Source organism: Helicoverpa zea, chromosome 17 (assembly GCF_022581195.2).
Source record: "Helicoverpa zea isolate HzStark_Cry1AcR chromosome 17, ilHelZeax1.1, whole genome shotgun sequence".
Classification (NCBI taxonomy): domain Eukaryota; kingdom Metazoa; phylum Arthropoda; class Insecta; order Lepidoptera; family Noctuidae; genus Helicoverpa; species Helicoverpa zea.
Window position 1 is genome coordinate 2,987,269 of NC_061468.1, and position 26,137 is coordinate 3,013,405.

General features: G+C 36.3%; 1 protein-coding gene across 1 annotated transcript; it reads left to right on the forward strand.

Annotated features, from left to right (window-relative positions):
* Nucleotides 1-25,886, forward strand: LOC124638028 (excitatory amino acid transporter 3). Its single transcript, XM_047174800.1, has 9 exons — nucleotides 1-170; nucleotides 8,867-9,149; nucleotides 9,388-9,567; nucleotides 19,361-19,452; nucleotides 20,397-20,580; nucleotides 21,063-21,296; nucleotides 21,961-22,152; nucleotides 22,696-22,830; nucleotides 23,606-25,886. The coding sequence occupies exons 2-9, from the start codon at nucleotides 8,884-8,886 to the stop codon at nucleotides 23,766-23,768; spliced, it is 1,446 nt and encodes a 481-aa protein (XP_047030756.1). The 5' UTR covers nucleotides 1-170; nucleotides 8,867-8,883; the 3' UTR covers nucleotides 23,769-25,886.
* Nucleotides 25,887-26,137: the final 251 nt, after the last annotated feature.

A 26,137-nucleotide genomic window follows, 5' to 3' on the forward strand; every position in this document is an offset into this window, starting at 1 on the left:
CTGGACTCGAGGATATCCACACGGCTCGTCAGTGTGGTCCCGACAGCCGCCCGCGACGCGCGTGCCGCCCAACGCCGCCCGCTCCAAAACGAAAGTGATGCCGTGTACAATTAAAACTAACTAGTGATTTGTGATAACTGTATTGTAATCAGCTGTTTTCATTGTGAACGGTGAGTTCTGGAATTTTACTTTTTTTTTCTATATAAGTATCTTTTTTTGTTTCGCGGAAAAGGACGCGGTTGTTTCATAAAATGAAAATTGCGTTGTTTATCAATTAAAATGCGTGACTTTCTTTATATTAGCTACACTTACACAATTACTGTTAAATTGTAGACCGATGTAATATATTTTGAAGTCGTAAACAATAAATAGTTAAAAGAAAAAGAGAAGCAGAGAAGGCTTGTATTTTTTTTCTGCGTAATAACTAAATTGTTCAATAAGCTCGTTCTACGGTAAGAATTGGCGTTATTTTCATTTATTTTTGAAATGTTTATATTTGATATCTTAACTAATGATAGCTTTTACGTAAAAACAACATTGGATATCCCATTTCAGCTGCTGGGAGTAAGTTGCGCGGGAAAGTGGACAACTGTCGACTATTTTTGCCATTGTTATTCTTCATAGCTTCAGTATTACGCTTCCATAAAGTCCATGTATTTACCTAAACTGTAGGTAAAAGGGAATAATATGATTCGATAATATCTAGTCAATATTTCAGTAGTGTTACAATAATGCAATTGAATTCGTTCCGAATTTTTACCATTAAGCGTATAAATTCTGATAAAATATTTGTTATTTTTGTATTTTACCTACTAATATAATTACATTAATATGCTGATATCTACATTTATGACTAAATGTATGTTTATGACTGTGTGGTTTATTTATGGTCTGTCAATTTTTGGTAATTTTCCTCTTTGTCCTAATATCGGACAACATAGAATAATATCAGGAACAACATTAATAAGCAACAAATAAATATGACGCAGGAAAACGATTCATTTCACATAAAGTTTACGCATTCACATGAAGTGTAATGCTCTAAAACATATGTTTAAAATCACATCGCAGAGGCTAATCACTCACACTTGATTATGAGAACGGTTGGTTAAAGGACAACTTATTGAGAAAGTTAGCATTTTCTCGAAAACCACTTGTTCTCCCTACCTTGCATCATTTTTGTAACAAAAATATCAAGTTATAATTTTTGATTGACAGCTAAGGCCTTAACCGAAAACAGTAGAACTTGTTGGTGAAAATGGGCCTTGTAACTCAAAGAAACTGCGCCTAAAATGATCTTCATTAAGATATTAAAAGACAATTGGTTGCCTTTGTAGACACCATAACATCAGGAACAAAACTAATGACCAGCAAATATGTCTGCAGGAAGAGCTCAATGGTTCCGCGGAACTGGCTACTTCAGCGGCTTGTATAATACACATACTAGCTATATCAATAAATAAAGCGACTGGTTTCACTGCCGGATACAATGACAAATTCAATCCCCCCGGTCTATTTTTATCAATCGTCAGGCAGTTAGTTTGCGAGGGACCGCAGCACTACTTAAATATTTCATGTCCCCTTAGTTTGCGCAGAAAACTTCTGATAAATGTTATGCAACTACCAGATTCCTGTGGTTTCATACGCGTCCCTTGGGAACTGCTTCCTGAGCTTGGATATAAAAGTAGCCAGATCTAATTGTCAAGTTTTATCAAAATCTGTTCTTTCATGTTTGTGTGCAGAAGTAACAAACACGTACTCACAAACTTTCGTCTTTACAATATTAGTTTCATTTATGGGACAATGGTTTTCTCGTGAAACGGACAAAAATAAATTTCAGGTCGAAAGATCCAGTCGTATTGTCCCTCAAGCACCTCTTGTCAATACGCTGCGTTATTTCCAATTATAAGTCGTGATTGCCGGAGAGCACATCTTGAGCACAACAATGCTGACGTTGCAGTGTTATTTTTATTTCCAAGTGTTGACAATCCAAGAAAGTCTAAAGTCGATAAATTGTTAAATGTTATTTAGTATTTTAGAGACAACTTGATTATAAGATAGATGAATGGAGCATTACGGATTTTTTTTTTGGATCTCAAACCTGGATTTTAAAGCCTGAAGTCGCCAATCCGCCTTGAGCAAATGTGGTGATAATACTATTTCGTCCTCTGTATGAGAAAGGCCTGTGCCTTGTATTTGGTCAATAAAAAGTCTGATGTTATAAATGTTTATCACCCTAAATGAAATCGTTTTAAGATCCCCCTCATCATCATCATCATCTTCCGAGCCTTTTCCCAATCATGTTGGGGTCGGCTTCCAGTCTAACCGGATTCAGCTGAGTACCAGTGCTTTACAAGAAGCGACTGCCTATCTGACCTTCTCAACCCAGTTACCCGGGCAACCCGATACCCCATGGTTAGACTGGTGTCAGACTTACTGGCTTCTGACTACCCGTAACGACTGCCAAGGATGTTCAATGACAGCCGGGACCTACACTGCGGGTTTAACGTGCCATCAGAAACACAGCCAATGGTGTCTAAGATATACTTAGAAAGTACATACAAACTTAGAAAAGTTGCATTGGTACTTGCCTGACCTGGGATCGAACCCGCGCCCTCACACTTGAGGGGTTGGTCCTTTACCCACTAGGCCACCACGACTTTTTAAGATCCCCTATATCGTGTCAATTTAATTAAAATAGGTTGCTCTGAAACTAAATGGAATCTGACTGGATGTTGTGAAAGCTATCACAAATTACAGGCTGACTAGGATACGAGAGAAAGTCGATAATTGATTCCGACAATAATAAGGATTACGTTGGAATCCCGTTATTTGGAATCCCATAGGTCGGGCGTTGTAATTGGGTTTTGCTATACCTATGGAAATTCTCGGTATCAACTCGGATTTATGGTAATATGCTTGTCTCGTATTTTACGGGATTTGCATACCTGGCGAAATGTGGATGTGCCATATGTACTTATGTTAAACTAATATCATAATAACTGACGATGCCGTAGTGTAGAATGTGTAATGAGGTCGGTGAGACATACCTATTCCTGATGAAAGTTGTGTACCTGCATTAAAATTGAAACTCAAAAACCTTCAGGACAAGATCTCTTTTGAATGAAGAAAACTCTTATGACCCGGGAGGTTTTGCTTTTTTAAAAATATCCCACCTGCAACCTGTAGGATCCTTTGGGTCGTGATATTTATCAGTACGAATAGCAGTAATAAGCATCATATCTACAAGTTGACACCCGTTTCGCCTTGACAGTCAGCGGAAACGCTCGTTGGCGTAAATTGCATTCGCCATACTTCTTTACGTCGCCTGACGCTTGCGCCGGATTAAATGCAAAGCTTTTAGTCCTGGTCGACGGCACTTTTTGTCATTATTGTGAAGGAGATTTCTGTGAAAGCGACAATGGTATTACGTCTCTATTAGTACATTTATTGGATACTTGTTTGTTTGTGTAATAGAAATAATACCTAACGAGAAGAATTAAACAACTGCACCAGTCAGCGGATCAAGATGGGACTGCTCTTATCATCGTTGATCAGTAGACGAGTAACTATATATTATAATAATAATAAATAATACTCTCGTGACACTGAAGACAAGTCCATAGCAATCCTGCACCAAATATAAATTCCGTAATTCATATCAATACGTAGTGATAGTAACACAATTTCTTCGAAAAGTTAATGTTCCCATAGTGATCGAAAATCACTTAGTTGACTTAGTAACCCTTCAGGGCACATTAAAACAAAGGACATTTAAACGAGAAACAAAACAACGAAACAAAATAAATTAAACAATAATTAACAAGGATGGAATATGAGATCGCTCTCACTAATGGAACAGGATTCCATTATCCCTTGGGGCAGGAATCCCAGATTATCTAACATCAAACAACAGGCCTTTTGCGAAGCACTGACCCACGGCCATTAATTAACATGGCTTGCACGAACGTCATTTTGCTTTAACAGTAGTAAGCACTGCGAATTGTGACACAGACTTTGATATTGTACCTATATTTTTTTATATTTGGCAGTGCGTGTTGTTGAAATAAGCGCATTTGGAGGATAAGAAATATAAATTAAGGAGATCACTTAACTTTTTTTGGAGAGCATCCTAAAGCTTATCTTCAGTACTTTTCACCTATGAATGACGTTAAATATTCTTACTTTACATGTGTGAATAATAGGGCCACGTTGAGAAGTACCCCAAATATATTTAAAGCTCATTAGACTTTCAAATAATCTCCTCTCAACAATTCACAAGATCTTAAGAGTTAATAACGCGTAGGTGCGTTACTAAGGTGCCTCTTAAATTATGTAAGTACAGGTAGGTATGGCCGATCCTTGCCCACTTACGGCCAAGGGCCTACAGTAACGGCTCACGACAAAGGGCCTTAATAAGGTACTTTGTCCGTCGTAGTGGCCCTGGGAAGGTATTTCCCAGCCTCTGTAGGGAGGACGGGGGTGGAATCAACAAGTGTCCTTCAAACCATCTGAGCTGCCTTTGTTGTGTAAAACGTAAATGTGTGAGTAAATAAAGCCTTCAAATCAAAATCAAAATCAAAATCAAAAGTCATTTATTCAAAGTAGGCTGAAAATCAGCACTTTTTGAACGTCAAATCTACAAAAGACAGCCCCCAAAACGCCCGCCCTTCACCACTTCCTATGTGTTTTTGCTGGGAAGAAGAAGTGGTGGAACAAACTCCCCAGCAACACAATTCTGTCTGTATGGTTTGAAGAACCGTATACAAAAAAATAAATAAAAATATCACTCAAAATTATACACATAAATTTGTATAAAAAAAAAAAACAAGTAAACATGTAATCATGTTAGCTAGTACACACCTTTCCCATACCTATTACTCAAGCAGCTACAAAAAAAAAAAATGTCGGAAAAAAAAAGAGAGAACATAATGCCTCCATTCAGTGAAAATAGGTATAGTTTTAGGGCGTACTCAGCGACATGCGAAACACGACGTGTTTTTATATATATAATATATATAAAAAAAAAAAAAAAAAATTTACAACATAAACAGTGAAAACGGTGAACTAGGACTACTGTTCAAATCAAAAGTCATACACATTATATTACGAGTCAAGAAAATATGTAGTCAGCAAGACGACCTGGTACCACAAGCAGCACCCGTTCACGAGCATAACGCGAGGATCAGCCATCGCCCCCCTCGCACATTTTTGAGGGAGGGAGGCAACCCGACCACCGACGCTACCGCAAGCAATACCGTCTAAGGGAGCATGACGACTTGCAACCACATAACAAGAAAACAGTTAATACTAATAGTTTTACAGTCGCTAGTAAACCATTTACAAAATTGCGAAACAACTCATCGTGAAAACAGTACGATGGTTCTTTAATGATGTCCCGGTTTGTTGCTAGGATCCGCTTGGGAGTAAACCTTGTGATGTAATTATGTTTGCTCTTGTGAAGGACCGAGACATTACTTGTTAAGTTGATAATTTTACGTTAACGTGTTAATCATCTCAAATTGTGTCAAGATTTCAAGAAGATTTAAAAAAAAAATTATCTTTCATATTCAGTGAATGATGCTTAAGTGAAATTGGAGAATTACTTCATTATGTCATCTTATAATAAAGTAAGACGTTTCTTTCAGGCACATTTGTAAATAAAACCTTAATGATGTCAAGTGTATAATATGAAGTGTGCATCAGACCGTAATAAAATTAGGTCACGATTTTCCTAATTTTGAATGACACACATTCTTTACGAACGTTCCCATTGAAGGAAGATGCAGGTACCTTAACATAAGACGGTGTTATTAGCCGCAAAGCCTCGCTGCAAACAGGTCGACATCAGCTTATTGAGAAGAGCTGGAAAATGGAACAAGTGAGGATTACACTCTCTCTTTGCTGAAAAACTGAAATATTCAGCTTGAGATATATTTTAGTGCTTTGGGGCTTGAGCAACAATGGACAACTAATTGTGAGGAGCTCGTGGAACAGCTCTAAGAAATAGTGCTTAAAGAAGATGAACTGAAATTATTCGGAAAATTTGACACCCGTGTCAGTTAGTTGCAGTAGTTTGCTTAGTGTTGTTTATAAAACTAGAATTTGAACCAATAATAAGAAAAAGGAGAAGTGGACCAACAAGAATGATTTGCGTTTCCATGCGTGATTCAAAAGGCACAAATTGTAAGAAGCTTAACTCAAAGCGTTGACGTTATAATTACGAATCTAAATTCGATAAACCGGTTGAGATTACAACAATGAAACGTTTCTAAGGAGCTTGTAAAGCAGTGCTCACACACAAAAGACATATCATGTCAAAATTATTGATCTAAATAAAAAATAACAATATCCAATTCACTTTACCAATATGCTCTATTTAACTATTGCACTGACAGCACATCTCCCTTAGGGACTTAAACGGTATAAATGATCTCGCGACCTCAACGCCCGGGAACTCAATTTCATCGAGATAGGACAAATATATAAATATATACATATACATACACAGATAGGTGAACAGTAGTGGTGTACCCTTATGTGTGACCTATTGTGCGAGACTTCGATTCGACGGTAAATATTTAGATCGGAAGGTGAAACGATTTTATTTGCGTGCCAATATTGATTTGAAGAAAAATGTAATAAGTATAGGTCATCGCGGTTTTTTGCTCCTAATTTGTACATTCTTTACTCATGTCCTAAACAAGTGAAACACTATTCCGAGATTTAGTCGTATTATGACATCTACTCTACTTATCGTCGTCTGTGGTGTTCTTCTCTTTCAAGCTATCCCTGTAGTAGATAATACATAGTCAAATAGGACAAGGACTCTATGCAACTAAATTAAAAGCCATAAAGAAACATTGCAATAAGAAATAGGAGAGGTGTCGATCCTTGACAACCTTACAAAATTCAATTCCATTTATTGAAAATAGATTGAATACCGAAAACAGTTTTACATAACTACCTACCTAATGAAATGGACCAATTAAGAGGAGAAACCCTCAAGATATTGAACACATATATGAGCAGTGTCTATGACTGATTGGTTAAGCCCTGGGCTTCTATACTTTAGCAAACTTGTACCTTACATCTAATATGATCGAGAAAGAAACGTAACCAAAAAAGGTAATTATTTTACCATCTGGCAGAAAACCGCGCAGTTTCCACTACAATCTGGGTGTATCAGGTAGGTAGGTGCTCACCGAGCGAGGCGGTGCGTGTGAGCGTTAGGGGAACGCGGATTGATAGCGTTACCGCTAAATAAAGATTTCCGCGACGACATCCGCGCGGGGGGTCCGCCGCGGGCAATCCCACGTGTGCCCGCGCAACCGCCGCGAAAACTCACGGGATATTGATGAAGTTTACGCGTTATTTTGATAATCATAATGAATACTAAAATTGACCGGTTAGAAATTCACCGAAATGTTTTTGTGGCTGTAACTTTTTAAAGGACCATAATTTAGGAAAACTACTGTACTGATTTTTCTAAATTATGCTGCTTAAAATAGATGGTTATTTAAAGTATACCGTACAATTAATAGGCTAATGTCATTGGTTACGGAATGTTGTAGTTTGAAAATTATAGGTGTAATAGATTCCTGAAATGTTATAACGTCATTTTCATGACCAAGGGAGATTGTGGCCCAAGCCCAATAGCCTGTCAGAGGACTGAATTCAGCAAGTGTAAGTTTGAGGTTTTGCGTCAAACTTCGTCATCTTGTGCAAGAAAAAAGGTTGAATTAGTAAAAAGTATGATATTGTTTATTTGTTTGCCTGTCTATCTTGCTTGGGTCAACGTTCTTTGAGGCTAAGAGCTTTGACTCTCAACATGTTAATAAAATAAAGTGTTAATTTTGGCGAGTATTATCAAACTATTAAGAAGTGCACGTGGTGTGCTCGCGACTACAATAGTTCGTCGTGCTGTGCCAACTACTCTAATATTAACTGAGGCACGCACATCGGTCAGACGGCGACCATCAATACTGTGTCATTAGGATATGTCCTCATTTACACTGACTTGCGAATCAAAGCAGAAGAGACGGCAGAAAATTCTAAATGAATAAACATTTTCCCTTATAAAGCACTAGCTACTTCTCGCATTTTCATCCGCATATCGAGGGAATAACTTCGCGTAAAATATTTGTTTTAATCGGTTTAATAGATCCACAATAGACAAATAATAGACAAACTTTCCGCTTTATACATATATATATTAGTCAAGACCCCAAAATATAAAGACACCAAAAATCACTAGTACTTTAATATCATAAGCAACATGGAGACAAAGACAGCAAAGAAAAGTTTTTTTTTTGTATAACAGTTTTATGGGCTTTGGATGGATTAAGCTCCTACCATTATTATCAGGCATAATGCAAAAATTACGTGTGTCGTGTATCCGACGAAAATTGTCTATAGACTCCCCCTACCCGACCCGATTCCATTCGCGACGATAGGCTATTGTCTCGTCATCTTATCAGTGCATAATTATTATGATTTATGGGCAATCTTCACGCCGGACATTCCCAGAACTTTGTGATAGTCTAGACCGAGTTCCAGACTAATTAATGCGTTCAACTAGTGCTTTGGTTATGTTTGGTTACATATTTCCATGTAATCTTTTGTAGTGTGTCAATCTGATCAATCTGATTGATATTGACTTTTGATCCAACAGTTTGTTTTGAGTTTTTTTTATCGATATATACCATAAGTCTATAAAGCATGATCAACGAACTATGTCTGACTCCTGTTAAAAGTACCTTTATCGAATAGGTAGTAAAGCGACTTCTACATAATCTTATCTAGGATAAAACACGTCATAGTTAAAGAAAATATATTAAACTACCTTATTTTCTTACCTACACAGAAACATAATCTACCACCATGCCGCTCCAAATCCGAAGAAATCGTTGCTCCTCGTTCATGCGGGACAACCTGCTGACCATTCTGACAGTCATCGGTGTTGTCTCCGGCACGATCCTGGGCTGTGGTCTCCGAGCGTCAGGCCACGAGTGGTCGCGCCGAGATGTCATGTACTTCCAGTACCCTGGGGAGCTGTTCTTGAGGATGCTGAAGTCGCTGATAGTGCCTCTACTGGTGTCCAGCATTGTGTCTGCTATAGGATCTCTCGATTTGAGTCTGTCTGGCAAGTGAGTACGGTTTTATTTGCGGAGAATAAGGACCTAAATTGTAGAGTGTTCTTCATTAACAGTATGGTGTAAAGCGTGGGTTTATATCACCCTCTGGAGTATATTAATGTTAACGGCCTAATATTGAAACGCCAGTCAATTTTAAAGAATGCTTAAACATTTGTATTTTACTCACACTTAAGTAACATTTGACCAATTGCAATATTTTATACTCCATCTGAAACCTCTCACGTTCCAGGGTTGGTCTCCGCGCGATAATCTACTACATGACGACGACGATATGCGCCGTGATGCTGGGCATAGCGCTGGTCACCACCATCAAGCCGGGCAAGGATCCCGAGGCGTACACGCAGCCCAACGCTACCAAGGTGCTGGTGAAGGATACTCTCACTTCTGACACATTGCTGGATTTGATCAGGTCAGTGGATAATATTACAGCTTGGATAAAATTGATTTGAAAGATGATAACGTTCACGTAGGTAATGTTTTGTTTTATTGATATATTTTAATATGCACATAGGGAAATGTCTCTGCAAAGATTGTTGTTGGAAACCTAACGGGATTTTATGAATGAAACTTGTGGACTGTATATAACATAGGCTCTAATGCCGTAAAATTCACAATGGTCAAGAACAGAAAAAATGTATTTCGGAAAGGAATATGTCATCGTTACATATTGTACGGTCCTCGTGTCACATTGATTAATGTTTTTTGTTATTTTGTATCTCCAAATCACAAACATATTTGTATTTAGAAGTGACTGAAAATGGGAATCTTAAAAAAGTTGGCAGAAAAAAATATGTGGAGAGTGCCTCCCTGCCTACTTTGTGAAATAATTAAGAGCTACAGATCTTGAGTTTGCACGAGGAAACGAGTATTAAAAACAGCACATACATTTTACGATTTCTTCTAAGCACCTACTCAGTATTGAAATTAAATATCTATGTTGGATCAATACCAGTGGGTTGCAAGGCTGTCCGTTGATATTTTCCTCATATTTCCCAGTAAAAGGAAATAAATATTATGAAAAGTGGGAGTATTTGCAAAGCCTGCTTACTTCTGAGAAAAAGGGACTTTTCAATACAAAATGGGGCGGGATTATATGTAGCAATTTTGTGGCCGCCTTTTATTTATAATCTTTGAATTATTGCTTTTAATAAATTGTTGTTTAGGGAAAAATAAATTTTAATTTACGTTAAATTGTGAATTTGTCATATTAAATGGCCAAATTGTTTTTGGAGCCCGGTGCTTTCTTTATTTCTATGTTAATAACTTTTAAGCCATCCATAGTCGCCCCCTGACTATATGTAGGTAACAAAATATTACAGTTAAATAGCTTTTAGTGATTTGACTGACATAGGGCACATTGTATTTCGTATAATCATAATAAATAGCTCAGATTTTTTAAAATCAAAATATCAAAATCTCTCATTAGAAATGATAACAGATTATAATACATAAGTATAAGGAAAATTGACCATACAGATGAATTTGTGACCTACCAGGTTTAAAGTTACCACACAAATGGAGCCAACATCTAGTTTAGCATGAATTAAATCGTGTCAGTTCTAGAATATCTGCCTGTCCTACAAACGGGACGCATGATACAATTCGTATAATGTAACTGGCGATGATTGGCTTAACGCTTTTAATAGGCACGTAACGTGTAATTTCGCCATCCGCCCGACCCCGCTAATTAGCTTGCTAATGATATTTGAATATAAAGTTTTGGACGTGAATTAATGTTCCGGTTCCGTTTGCGAATTGTGACATTTGCCTGTACGTTTTTGGATGAATGAAAATCGCTGAAGATGTTTTGCGATTTTGCTGTCGCAGGAGCCCTTTGATAAGGCGAAAAGAAGTAATTTTGAAAATATCCGTTTGTAATTTTGTTATTAACTTTTGCATCTCTAATATCAAGCCAGATTCGGCTGGACGGCTCTGGTGATTTCTTTTTTTCACTTTATTGTATGAAAGAAAATCGGAAAAACTTGAATTAATGTTTATGAAGCAAAAGTATATAAAAAGCAAGAACTAGATTTCTTCTTTAGACGAAATGACAACGGCAATCATCCAAGTTCAATTCTCAGTCCTGCGGTCTACAAAGATCGGAGGTCACCGCTGTCGCGCGCCATAATTGCCAATCACCCGATTTATTGCTCCTCTCGACAGTGCAACAATGCGACAATTATTTAACACTTTAACACCTTTCATCCTCATGCTCGTAGATAATTGTTTGTGTCAATGGGTGACGGCTTAATTTGGTTCCGTTGTTTCAATTACTATTTTAATGGGAGTATGAGTGAGTTTAGATATTTATTTTTAGCAGCTTATGTTGCATTTAGAATTTAGTTTTCGTGCGATAATATATATTAAGCTAATGGTTTTCCTTTACCATTTGTCGTTATTAAAAAATGTTTTAACCCCGCATTTGTAAGTTACTTCCTTAAAATAAAAATATCGTAAGTAACTTCCGAAAGTTGTAAAAAGTTGTAAGAAAGTACTATAAGCGACTTTCGAAAGGGTTTTACATTTGCTTTCGTAAGTTATGTCAGTAAAACTTTTATACAGTTGTAAAGGCGGCCTAGTTTTAATAATATATAATAATATTTTAATCATTTTAATTTTAATTGATTTAGTAACATATTCACTAACCCTGAATACCATAATTATTCGTCACCTTTATTTCAATGAAGAGTACAATAAGTTGATATGGTGTAAAATGACAGTGTTAAATAAACGTGAACTACATTACAGATCACATGCCGTACGTAACATCAATAACAAAATGAGCACAAATAATATGATACCGCGGCACGTGGAATACTAATGTGTGCCATGCCTAATATGGATATGATATAACCTGATTAGGGTGTTACAATTATTATAATTATTGATTAACTGCAGTTTTTTGGATGAGGTAGGGAAACTTAGGGAAAATTATTTGTGGAATAAACAACTACATTATAACTACTTAGTTAGTATTAAAATTAATTGTTCTGTTTTTGAAACAAACATACATAAGTTGGGTATTCATCTATGTCCTAATGATTTCCTCCGTGTTTCGGATGGCACAATGGGTCCCAGCTGTCAGTTGAACATCTTTGACAATCGTCATGGTTAGCCAGAAGTTAGAAAATTCGCAGTCGGCCCATACTGAACATATCAGCTTTTGCTTTTGGTTAGACTGAAAGGCAACAGTTGGAAAAACGTTCAGGAGGCCAAACTTTATCAATTTGTTGTAACCTTAACAATTCAGGCAATTTTGCCTTATGTGATTAGATTATACGTATTCAGTTCTGATATAAATTTTAAATGCACTTTGAGAGGCCTATGTCTGCGATAGGCTGATGATGATGATGATGATAAAGGATGATGGGTAAAATTGGCCGGTATATCCAATAAAAACCATTTGCATATCAAATGATAGCTTAGACCCTAAGCTTCATTTTTTGTTATGGGCACAACCTTGTAAACCACCGGAGAACGAAGATATGACACTTGATAGCATAGGACAGCCCATGGCTTTGAACCACTTCAGTGCGTATGGGAGGGATGTTTAAGTGCATTATTATTGTCAATCATTGTCAGAACGAGTCACAGAAGGTGTCTGTGCCCATATTTTCCAAGTTTATTGAAAAAAAAAAAGATTATTTAGCAGGTAGTATTTACAACTTATGGTGTACGTATTTCGCCGTTCTGGTAAGTCTAACCGACATAACCAATGAAAATCAATTGCATATCAAATGATAGCTTATACCCTAAGCTTCATTTTTTGTTATGGGCACAACCTTGTAAACCACCGGAGAACGAAGATATGACACTTGATAGCATAGGACAGCCTAAGAACTTGAACCACTTCATTCTGTATGGGAGCGATGTTTAAGTGCATTATATTATTGTCCATATTAGTCAGAACATATCACACAAGGTGTCTGTGCCCATATTTTCCGAGTTTATTGAAAAAAAAAAGATTATTTAGCAGGTAGTACTTACAACGTATGGTTTACGTATTCCACCGTTCCGGCGAGTCTAACCCTTATATCCAATAAAAACCATTCGCATATCAAATGATAGCTTATACCCTAAGCTTCATTTTTTGTTATGGGCACAACCTTGTTAACCACCGGAGAACGAAGATATGACACTTGATAGCATAGGACAGCCCATGGCCTTGAACCACTTCATTTTGTATGGGAGGGCTGTTAAGTGCTTTATATTATTGTCAATATCAGTCAGGACGTGTCACAGAAGGTGCACGTGTCCATATAAAAAAAGAAAACAGTTGGTGTAACTATTCCGCTGTTCCAGTGACTTTAACCGGCATAGCCAATAATATCCATTTGCACATGAAATGATAGCTTATACCCTAAAATTCAATTTTTGTTATGGGTGGAACATTGTTAACCACTGGGGAAAAAAGATATCAGTCCTGTAAGCCTACGACTGCCTAGTGAATTAAACTACATTGGCAGGGATATAAGGAAAACCTATCTTTTTATTACAAATAACGTAGCTTTTCCACCACTGAAAGATTTTTCAAATCAGTTCAGTCAAGTTCAGAGCCCATTTAATGCAAATACTTGTCGTGAGTACTTGCACAGACATCATCTAATGGCCAGGATAATATATCTTGCTTTGAAATATAATCCTGTGGAATTAGAGATGTGCTGGCATCAATCTATCATCATCAATGACTGTCGACTGTCCTGGCTAACAAGCCTGATGTGCCATATGATGAGAACTCTGTGAAATCTGACAAACAACTTAAATAACTTTATTCTACTGATTAAACCGGACTTGACCACCCGTTTGGTTACTATTTGTGCATCACTACATAGTATAAGACAAAGTCGCTTTTTCAGTCCTTTTATCCCTACGTCCCTATGAAAGCTTAACTCTTCCAAACTACGCAACAGATTTTGATGCAGTTTTTTAATATATTATTCTATTCAAAGATAGAGTGATTGAAGAGGAAGGTTTGTATGTGTAATAACATTCGTTAAATAGTGAGTAAATACTGTTTTCCCGTGCGAAGCTGGAGTGGGTCGCTACTTTTGTAATAATTCGACAACCCAGGGCCGACTATCCTGGTGCCGCAGAACGAGGATATGTTATCTCCAATAATGGAAATAATATACGGTGGTAGAAGTAAAAGTTTTTATGTTTTGTTTTGCTATTATAGTTCGGCCATTCAGAGAATGCGTTCCTGACACGTCGCGATTGAACTGACGACGTAACTTTGCAATGGCGTTGCAGTTACGATAAAAATATTTTTGCTGGTTGTTTACCGTTTTAACAATTGAGGAGCATTAAAACAACATTATTATATCAATAATCAATGAATGTTATAATTTTGTGCCAAACTGAGTGTCAAATAACTTGGTAAACAATATTTTTCTAAATCTATACTGCGCTATTACAAGGTTATGTCAGCGGTTTATATTTTGTAGTGCTGTGCTAAAAATAACAGGCAAGTATCGTAATCTGTTCTTATACAGTTATAATATAAAATAATACGTTTTGATTTTCTTTTTAAGAATTGGAAAATAATGGACTATAAGACTTAATTATAACTTTTATGAAAAATAAAAATAAAACTATGACCAAACCGCATTTTTATACTTAGATTAAAAATGGTAACCCCAAATGGCGTTATGGGCCGCCATTTTGTGACGCTAAAACAGTCGTCCGTTGTCGTTTCGTGCGCATAGACCACGTTTTTCAAGTGTTTTCGATCTGTTTTTATTTGATTACCCGGCTTTTGTTAGACCGAGATATCAGGATTGATTCTGTTATTGATAATAATATAATTATACATGTAGGCGAAGATGATGATGAAGACACCACCTCCTCAAGCAAATCGGAGTCTGATTAATATTCTGTTCGCACATTCAATTCAATGTACTTGTAACAAAGAATAAATAAAACAATTTTATTATATGAATATTACCTTTTTTTTTTTGGTTTCCACTTAAATAACTAAAATATAAAACAAATGATTCCGCCAATTTAAAACGAAAATAATCTTAAAATAATGCGGCGGTTCATTTTGAAGGAACGGTAACGAACTCAGTGTTATGTTGTGCCCATCACTAGTCGTGACTAACTGATAGGTGTCAGGAACGCATTCTCTGAACGGCCGAAGTATAAAACAATTATGCCTAGTTAAGACCGATTTTAATTGATAGTCTACCCTAGGCTTATTTAAATAAGTGATGAGTTGACGAAAATACATCATACAATGATTTTTCCTACTATGGATCTTATTTTAACATAAAAAAAAAACGGTGCAAAAAGTATAAATCTTTTGTGCCCGACTGTACTTATTTCCGGTAGATTCTTGACATGAACTGTTTTATTTCAGTAACTGTAGGGTATAAGCAATAATCTAATATACATTAGAACTTTATTGGTTATCAGGCCAGGGTTCATACAAAATTGCCCATCATCCTTTAAATGCTCAAATCACCCTAATATTTACCGATTACTTTTCAATAGTATGTGTATTGTAAAAAAACTCCAAATTAACGAGCAACAAGACTTTTTTGTATTGCTTTACCCGATCCATCTGACCCCACACCTAATGAACCTACTTAAAGGTGCGTGTAAACCATAGCACGCGAGTCCTATGCGTGAAACACGGCGACATAGGTATTAGGTAATTGCCAATTGCAGGTCTGTGAGGAGCGATGCGCGCCTCCGTTCTCTCTCGCTTCGCAGCGCCTATTTATGTTGTGTCCTATATACGGAATATAGGGCTGGCGAAAGACATGAATAGTTAATAATATTGGTGGTTAGGTGCTGAGATTTAGAAGCAACATTATCTATTTACATAATGTATATTTATACCAATATTATACAGAGGGTTTTGTTTGCTTGTCTGTACTCTAAAGGCTCTGTAACCACTGAACCAATCTTTCACTGTTAGGTAGATAGCTACAGTAAGTACATAACTAGCTATTAATCGGGTCGTAAATGAAAGCGCGAGAAACAGTTAGTTAAATACTAAAAACAATATGTACTTATTGATTGATAAGTAAAAAATTACGCAAAGGCAAAAACCGATCGCGATGAAGCTTAGTGTTGGATGGACGGGTAGGAATCTGAATATCCCTATTTGCTAAACATGGTACATTAATGATCATAATGGAAGCAGATTCTTTGTGTTTTCCTAATATAAGTTTGATTAAAAAATAATAAGTCATTTTAGCAGTAAAGGTATCTGAGTTAAAACTCTATTATCTTATCTTTCTTAAGTCCCCGGTAGTTAAATTAGATTTTAAATTCGACTTAGTAACTTAATAGATTAATTGCGAAAAGTAGATTAAAGTTCGAAGAAGTTTTACCTTTGACTTCGTAACTTTAAGTGGCTCTGTCATATTAAAAACTTGTTAGAGCTGTTAAGTAGTATTATTAAAGAGTTTGATGGAAATATCTAAGGGACTCTTCTGTCAGTTTAGTCTATTAAAATATAGGTTCACATTGTAGTCGATACTCCTGTACAAAAACTTTTGTTACAACAACTTTAAAGACATCTCTGTATACCAAATGTAACAAAGTTATATAGACTATGCTTTAGTTATCAAAATATTTTCATGTTTAATCTGAATAACACTTTATACTTCTTCTTCTTGCTCTCATTTTGCTATCATCCATCAAAGAAAGAACTAAGCTTTCATTTTATATACCGTCAATCATTGGTCAAAAATATTCAAGTTTTAAATTTTTAACAATAAAGTAAAACTTAGTCAATACGTAGTGTCACTTAATTAGTTAATGGTTGAACTCCCAGAAAAGTTGTTAATAGTGGTAGTTTACGGTGTCCCCAGGGTAGACATATCCCAACATAGATAGGTATACCGTTGGTTTTTGTTTGTTGTCACGGTAAAACAGCACAATCGATTGAGATGAATTTTGCAATGGTGGCAAAGGCTTCACACTAGACTACGCTACGTAAATCCTTACGCATAGGTTATCAAGATAATATAGTTCTAGAGTTATACATATGTATTGTCAAGTAGACAGCCCTAAAGATCGCATCAATCAAACAAGACAATGGTGGTCACGCGAGCGATGCGCTCCCAGGCACATCAGGTGTTGTGACGTCATCTACTCCAGAGCTGGATTACCCACTAACTAGGCGTGAGGATTTATCCATGTCATTGATCAGGGAATTGTTTTTTTTTTAACTTTACATCAGATTCTTCCGTTATGCCAGTGAAAAGTATTCAAATATTCCCTTGTTATTCCAAATTACGAAAGGCTTCCAAAGTATATGCATACAGTACATAGGACAGAAAATAACTTCTGCTCGGATAGTTGAAGAAATCTGAATTTCAAAATATTTCCATAAAACTAGTCTTGTTGAAAAAAATCGCAACCAGCCAATAAAAAAAGTTTATCAAAATTCTTATACTTAATACCTATTCAAATCTATTAAAACTGTTTCTGTTTTGTTGTTGTGGTGGATCGTGAAGTACCTATCCTAATAATAGGTCTTTACCTATGAAGTTGCCCTTTTGTATGAAAAAATTTGAACGTTTTTTTTTCATGTATTTTCTATTTGTATTTATCAAAATAATTACCCATGCAATCAATGCTTCTTTGCCAACGCAGTGCCAGTGAATTGATGCCCTTCTTAAAGAAATTAGCTGGACGGGAGGCAAATGGTGACTGGCGGACGACGGAAAAAATTATTCATTTGTGTGTCTGTTCAGCAGTGCAAGGCACGTCTCGCGTACTTCGCGCTAGCGTTCATTGAGTTCGTGGGACATCCATTTGTTAAGCTTTTTTACCTTGCCAATTTGACGCAAATGGATCAATATTGTTTTGACGCTAACGTCAAAAGCTTTAGCCGTAGATTGTGTATCATCAGCTTCCACAATCGCCTTTAATTCATCGTTGTCGACCAAAGTCTTCGGTTCAACTTTCAGGTCGAAATTCTCAAAACGGAAGCGAGCACACCAAAAACAGGTGGTGCTTTAGTTAGCAGTGTTAGCTCCGTAAATGTCGTTGATGTTACGTGCCGCTTGTGCCGCGTTGCTGCACCACGGTACTCATATTCCATAATGACTTGATTTTTTAACGTATCCACGATGAAGAAGAAGATTGAAATGCGATGACAATGTAGCACTAATCAATAAACTAATGACTACTTTTGTAAGATGAATTCCATGTTTTTTTAATAAAATTAATTTGAAATTACAATTCTTAGCCAAACAAAAAATATTATGATTTGAAATGGCCATTACCGCAAAACGGCAATTTCATAGGCCTTATATGTATAAGTAATTGCTCTTGCGTAATATAAACATACATATAAAAGAAACGAAGAACAAAGTTAAGAACCTCCTTTTAAGGACATCTAAAAAATCAAGTCCTAGATAAGAAGAAACGCACGTCATAACAAAAATAGGTTAATGATCGTCAGTCGTTCGCTGGCGGAGGGCCAGTGCTTATCAAATTGTGCACTTTTGCAATCTGACCGCTGCGACTGTGGCCGGTTCAAGGGCAGTCAACTACACGTGGTCGGTTTGTTACTTTGAGCTCTATTGATTCTCATGTTATTGAAGAGTGTTATATTGGTAGGAAATGGATTTTGGATTACGGCTCAGCCTCAAGAATCCTTATCTTTGGGTGAAATCAATTCACCCAGACTAGGAGTCGATAACTATGAAGAATTTGTTTTATTTGAGGAATATTAATGGTTTGATTCATCTGACTTTATGATAGGTTTATTTTCATTTATGACCAACGTTGACCATAGGATATTTTTATCTAAATCTCAGAATAAAGTTGTGTGCAAGTACATAAACGGTGTCCGCAAAATAAAAATCACCACAGCATGGGTTGAGAACTGCTTAATTTCCAGACGTTGGCTTTGATTGAAAAGACACGGTCACGTGGTCATTCATCCAGCAATTACTATTGTTGTAGATTGATAGTTGCTCTTGCTGACTATGCTTTTTAAACGTAGAGCATATCTATGTTAATTCATCAGGAACAACTAGCAATAAATATATGCATACTGGCCATTAATAGATACATACCGTTGTACCATAAAAACTTTAAAACGTCTGTTGAACACATGACATGGTTAGGAAGTTGAGATAAGGTCCGTTTTCAACAGCTGTTGAAGTTTCGTTGTAAGGCTGAAAACTTCTAACTTCATAGCATAATTATTGAAAAAATCTATTAATTTGTTTCAGAAATGTGTTCCCGGAGAATCTTGCGCAGGCGACGATCGCATCTTACCGCACGCGGCTGGTTTATGATCAGAACGACACTAAAAGTCGACTGGGTAATACATTATTACTTTCCTTAGCTATAACAACTGTATATCTTACTTTTATACATTGTTTTGGTCTTCTTTTAATTTGTGATTATGTTGGTAGACTTGTGGAGGACATACAAACATTCCAGTAACATCTGAAAGATATTTGTATGGATAAATACGTAGGTATATTGTTCACACAGTATATTTCTGTTAAATATTTAAGGAGGCTTATAATGAAGAATTGAAGATTTTCGGTGTCCACCAGAATCGCTGTAATTTTTCATCGATTTCCTCGAAATAAAAAAAGAAAAGTGCAATTTTTTTCATTGAATAGAAACTAAATCGGTACTGGACTGGACATACGTGTGCAGACAATTTATGTTCAGCTAACTGAACAATGACTTTTATTGCAAAATGATGATGGATGACCGCTCTATTTGCGAACAAAAGTTCATAGTCTTTGTTCACAAATAAAACAGTCTGCAACTCGAGTCATGTCTCAAAGCTAGCATGCCTAAGAAATTGGGTTATATGCTGTTAAGTGAACGATTTTGTGTTGATACTCCTTCGGGTTTGATATCAGACAACTAGAGCTAAGCAATCTTCTAATTTTAAAAAAGGTTCTTTCGTTGTTTTTCTTAATTTTCTTTAAAACTTTTGATCGCTTGCAATAGAATGGGTTCTCCCTTTTATTTAAACGCTCCCTCTGTGATACTGAACAAATAAAAAAATAATCAACGTCGCAATGCTGCCAGTCTCTTGAGTATGTTTCCGGTAGGCGGCGATTCCGAGAATTCTTTGATGGCATCTTTTAATTATTATTTTTAGATAGTTTACCACACCTCTTTGTTTTTAATAACGTAAGTAAATAAAGTAATCGAACTATGAAACCAATCTAGACGAGTCAAGAGTAAAGTTGAACTCATTTGTTTAAATACTCATGTGTTTGTTTTTACGTCTACCCTCAGGTGAACTGGAAACCTACCAGATCACAGGCGAGTACCAGAGCGGCAGCAACGTGCTGGGGCTGGTCTGCTTCAGCATCGTGCTCGGCATCACGCTCGGCAAGATGGGCGACCAGAGCAAGCCGCTGCAGGAGTTCTTCCATGCGCTGTCTGAGGCCATGATGATTATCACTGGATGGGTTATTTGGTAAGAGATATAAAAAAATGGAATGAAAGAAAGGAGAAAAACCCAAATAGGAAAAAAAACATAGACCTGTACGTGCCAAATAAATAACAAGTATTCGCCCAAATAGCCTTTGCAAGAAGAGTTTTCTCCTTGAAAATCAAGTTTTACCTTTGAAGGGAACTAAAATTCAAAAGCCACTCAGATCGCATTGGATCAGATTGCTTTTGCCAAAAGTTTTGGTTGCATTCAGATTTGAGAAAGTTCGAAGCCACTCCTTCCGAACTGTCTTTATCTGTAAATAGTTCAGAAGTAACGGTCACAACTTACCAGCCCTTTTGAGACACATTATTATTTGATACCTTACTACGTTCTTTGTCACATCACGAGGAGATCAGCTTGGATTATAACAAATAATACCTATATGTGAGGTCTGAATGACAACAGCTTACTATAATACAACGACAGTAGCCAAGAATAACAGGGGTCTTTTTCTTATATTCCAGGCTATCACCCCTCGGAGTGTTCTTCTTAGTGACAGCAAAGATTATGGAGATTGAATCATTCGCGGAACTAGTGGGTCGGTTGGGGCTGTACTTCATGACGGTGCTGCTGGGGCTGTTCCTCCACGGCTTCGGGACCCTGAGCATCCTGTTTATCCTGGCTACTAAGAAGCTGCCTTGCCGTTATATCGCGAAGATGGGACAGGTCATGGCTACTGCTTTTGGTACTGCTTCTAGGTGAGTTCGAATCAATGTTACAACAATAATATCATGATTTAACAAGAAGAATTGCAGCTTGATGATAATTCTTATAAATACGTTTTGCAGAAAAGAAGTGACTGAATATATTTCTGCGTACATTAAAATTTTCCTGAAACTTTTACTATTCAAGTAATTAAGTCAACGACCGTCAACAGTTGCAACCCCGAGCGCTAACATCATAATTACGCCGCAATTTTTCTCAGTGCGATTGCTCAGAATGGCCGAAAGCAAAAACTCACATCATTAGAAAATTATGAACCTTCATAGAATAGAAAAGGACAATGGGCGATTCCGGTCCAAATGTCCACCACGAACGAGACCTATATGGCTAGATAGCCCGTTAAATATCTATACTAATATTATAAAGCTGAAGAGTTTGTTTGTTTGAACGCGCTAATCTCAGGAACTACTGGTCCGATTTGAAAATTTCTTTCAGTGTTAGATAGCCCATTTATCGAGGAAGGCTATAGGCTACTTTTTATCCCGGTACGGGAAGTAGTTCCCATGGAATGCGGGTGAAACCGCTGGCAGAAGCTAGTAGAACATATAGAACAAACATAGGACCAAACTTCATACATTCTTGCCCAATCTCCTTTCTTTCAATAAATGCTTCCTAAATATATTTCCCTTTCACCCCCAGCTCAGCAACAATGCCAATAACGATCGGTTGCTGCGACGACATGGGCCTGGACCCTCGCATCACGCGGTTCGTCATTCCCATCGGCGCCACCATCAACATGGACGGCACGGCGCTGTACGAAGCCGTCGCCGCCATCTTTATCGCGCAGCTCAGAAAGGTCGAGATGTCGTTTGGCAAGATTATTGCTGTTAGGTGAGTAAGAATACCTTTTTTTTCAAAATTCTGCATTTTGAAAAAAAAAGTTTGAGAGAAGGATCGTTTGTGAGAACCTGTAACAAGTCCATATGAAATAAAAACCTTTGAGATGGTGATGATGTACAGACAGGTTTAAATGATGAGTAAATCACTGGCGATGGTTTTATAACGAGCTTTTGTAAGTTATGTACCTAGTTGGGAGCAATCTGTATTTAAATTATACAGATTCCCCTTAAGAAAATATAAGATCCTACTTCCTACTTATATTATAAATGTGAAAGTTTGTGAGAATGTATGGATGTATGTTTGTTATTCAATCACGCAAAAACGGCTGGACCGATTTGATTGAAACTTGGTATGTAGATAGGTGATACCCTGGATTAACACATAGGCTACTTTTTATCAACACACCACGCGGACACACGGCGGAAGCTAGTAAAATATATAATAAAGCCTGTAACCTATATGTGTACTGTACATTTATTTTATATCAGTAGAAATCGTAGAACTTTCTAATCTCTTAGTCTCTCTCATTCCCAGTGTGACAGCGACGGCAGCGAGTATAGGCGCGGCGGGCATCCCGCAGGCGGGGCTGGTGACCATGGTGATGGTGCTGGACACCGTCAACCTGCCCGCCGAGGACGTCTCCATCATCCTCGCCGTCGACTGGCTGCTGTGAGTTCTCTTCTGTTCTATTTATTTGCAGATTCTTATGTTGGCTCTACGTCAGATATTGAGTGCAGCGCGAGTGTTAGATTCTTACTGACTAAACCTTGTTGTTCTTTCTTGAGCCATTTGTGTACCAGGGCCGCGGTAACTCTTTCGAACAGGCTTTGGCCCTAGTGGGGTACCATTGGGGGTGACTACGTACCTTTCCTCAATAAATAGGCTATAACACAGAGATATTTTATTAAATAGGTCTACTATTACAAGTGATTAGTCCCTTTAAAAAAAAACTGGGTTTCAGATATACTGTATTAGTATAAAGATTTGAATAAGTCCTGACTGATCAGTGTTGTTTAGGTAATAATGGATTTGAGCATAGAATTACGTTGTTGATAGTTTAGTATGTGGGTTACTGTTTCAATATTACGGAGTGCAAGTCATTGAGGATAAAGTTACATGTTATTAACACCGGCTGTTCATTTACAACTTGATGAATTGCATCATCATATCCTCAGTTCATTCATGGTTAGACTGATGTGTTTCGATTTTGTATATTTTTTTAATTGCTATATATTTATTTTTTATAATTTGGAGACACCATATATGGTTCTATGTATTTGCATAAAAGTTTGAACTTAACAGTGCTCATGTGCGAAAGAAAAAAGTAGCTTGTCTATGTCTATTAGGTCTAATTTCTTAAAATAATTAGCAATCTACCGATTTCTCAGTACAAAACTTATAATACATACGTTTTCGATTTTTAACTTTATTTTTCTATTTCCAGCGACCGATTCCGCACAACGATCAACGTGGTCTGCGATGCGTTGGGCGCCATCATTGTGACGTCACTCTCGCAAGGTGACATTGAGAAAACTCGCGCCATCAACAACGATAGGGATGGGGCACCCTCACACGAACTTACCGAACTAGAAAAGGGCGACCATTGAGCTAAAAACCGTAAAAAACGTCCTCAACTGCCTACCGCGGACTGAATAACGAATCAAGTTATGATTAAAAAAAAATATCTATGGTCCGAGTAATGGAAATGAATATACAAGTACAAGATAGGAGCTTTAAATTCAGATCATATCGAAAAAACCGAATTGATAGAATGTGAAAATAATGCTTCTAAATAAAAAATATTTCGGCATATTAATTCTAAAAATCGTGAACAAAAAGTAACTTCATTAACCGTTTTTCGTTGTGTGACGATAACTGTTACTGTTCAAATTAAGTTACCGTTATTTCTAGGACAATAACGTTGCAGCTAAAACCCTTACTTGGTGATGGGATGTTTTGAGTAAGTATTCTTCTGTGTACAATACTGATGTATGAATTTTAATGTATATTAACGTCAAATGATGAAATAAATAATAATCTGATTATGACCATCTGTTTCGTTTGTGAGTAATGTTTGTAAATTGACATTTCTACGTGATTTTAGAAACGTTTATGATTCTGCGCTCTCTCTACGGATTTTCAGTTTATATAAAATATGATATTTTCAATGTATGATATTATGATATTTACCAAATGTCGGTTACCAAAGTGTTGTATTAAGACAGTATTTAGTTAAATATCGATATAAATGTTAGAAGGAGCTTATAATGTGTGTTCTAAATGTGCCATTTTATGTAGCTTTAAAGTAGCTGTCGTGATATCGTCTAGAATTTTCGACTATCTTTGTAAATCTTAACTTCGAATTGTTTTTTATTTCGAGATGAACTGTCCAGCTGTTTTGCTACTGGGTACAAAATTCTTCCTGCCATTACAAAGATTTTGGATATACAAAATTAACAAAAATAATAGTAACATTTACACTTTAGTAAGATATATTTCAGGACGAAAACTTTGGAGAAATTTTGAAACAATTTGTAGCTGAAACGTTCCATCTATTTTTGTATGAATGTACATTAGTCGAATGTATTTTATGTATGTAGTACGTGTTCGTTTATAAGTAGGTACTATGAATATGCGCCAAATTTTACTAACATAACAACGATATTGTTATATCTCTCTTTATTCAAAGTTTTAGATTGATTTCTTAGTACTTTTCGACAATTAGTATCTTCATTGCGAAAAAGTACTTAATATCATTGCATTGCATCGGTATTATTTATCTATATCTGTTGAAACAAAACCAATAAAAACAGGTTACAGGAGTAACCGTTACGTGAGGACTGCGACAGCCCTATTTACAGCAGATTTCAATAACCGGTCCATCTGTTGTTATTCGATCTCCGATCGAATTTTGACATTAGCTTCATACTATGTTAAATTTCAAATTTCGTTAAAAACGGATGGATCGATCATTGTAATCCGCAGATAGCTGTTTCAATCTCATATGTATTAATGGCAGTAAAAGCTTGTCATGCTATTCTGAAGAGATTTTTAGAAAAAAAAATACAGTGTTGTAATGTTAAAGACAGCCTGCATTCCAATTTCGAATGAATATGACACCTAGTGTTGGACTTCTATTTATTTACATTTGTTATCGATTGTTTTTATCGTTGAGAACGATTTAAAAATTACCGTTAGTAGTTTGAAAAGTTATTTATTTATTTTTGCTGTTTCACCAGTTTTTGATATGACTATGTTCTTGAGTTCTTAGCAAATTCATTTATTTATTTTATTTTTTTAGACCAACTTGTTATTGCAAAGTAAAAAGTTTTCAATTTTGGTAACATAAAAAAATACTTTTTATACTCAGAATTGGTGAAACAGACCCTAAGTAGTGTATGAGTTACTAAGTGATTCTCTCAAGCAATTTAATTTAGTACTAGTTATTCGAATTAGTTACAACGTAATAACTTATATGAAAATAATTTATATTATCGACCACAGCAGAAGGAAAGTCATTTAATTGTGGCCAAATATTAGCTGTAAGGATTTATAGTAAGATATTTTACCGATTAAATAATATTATATAACCACATTTATGTACGTAGACGTAATGTTCATAATAGTCTCTAGTCCGCACTTTAATTATTTTTATTAGTCCGTCATTGTAATTTATGTTAAAATTTAAATTTTATGGAATTATTATGAAACGAACTCTTTTTAACGGAAATTATCATCTTTTGGGTCTTCACTCAAGCATCTTTAACTGGTAAGAAAATAACTTATTTTTTATTGTTATTTGTATGTATTGAAGCACTAAGTATATAAAAATGAGTTTAAATCATGAAATATTATTATGTGAGTACAAATATTATTTATTGATGTCGGCTCATGATTCCCTGTTTTTATTTAAAATGGATGTTAATTTAAATAAATATTTGTGTGAATATTGTTTCTTTCTTTTATACATAAGGTT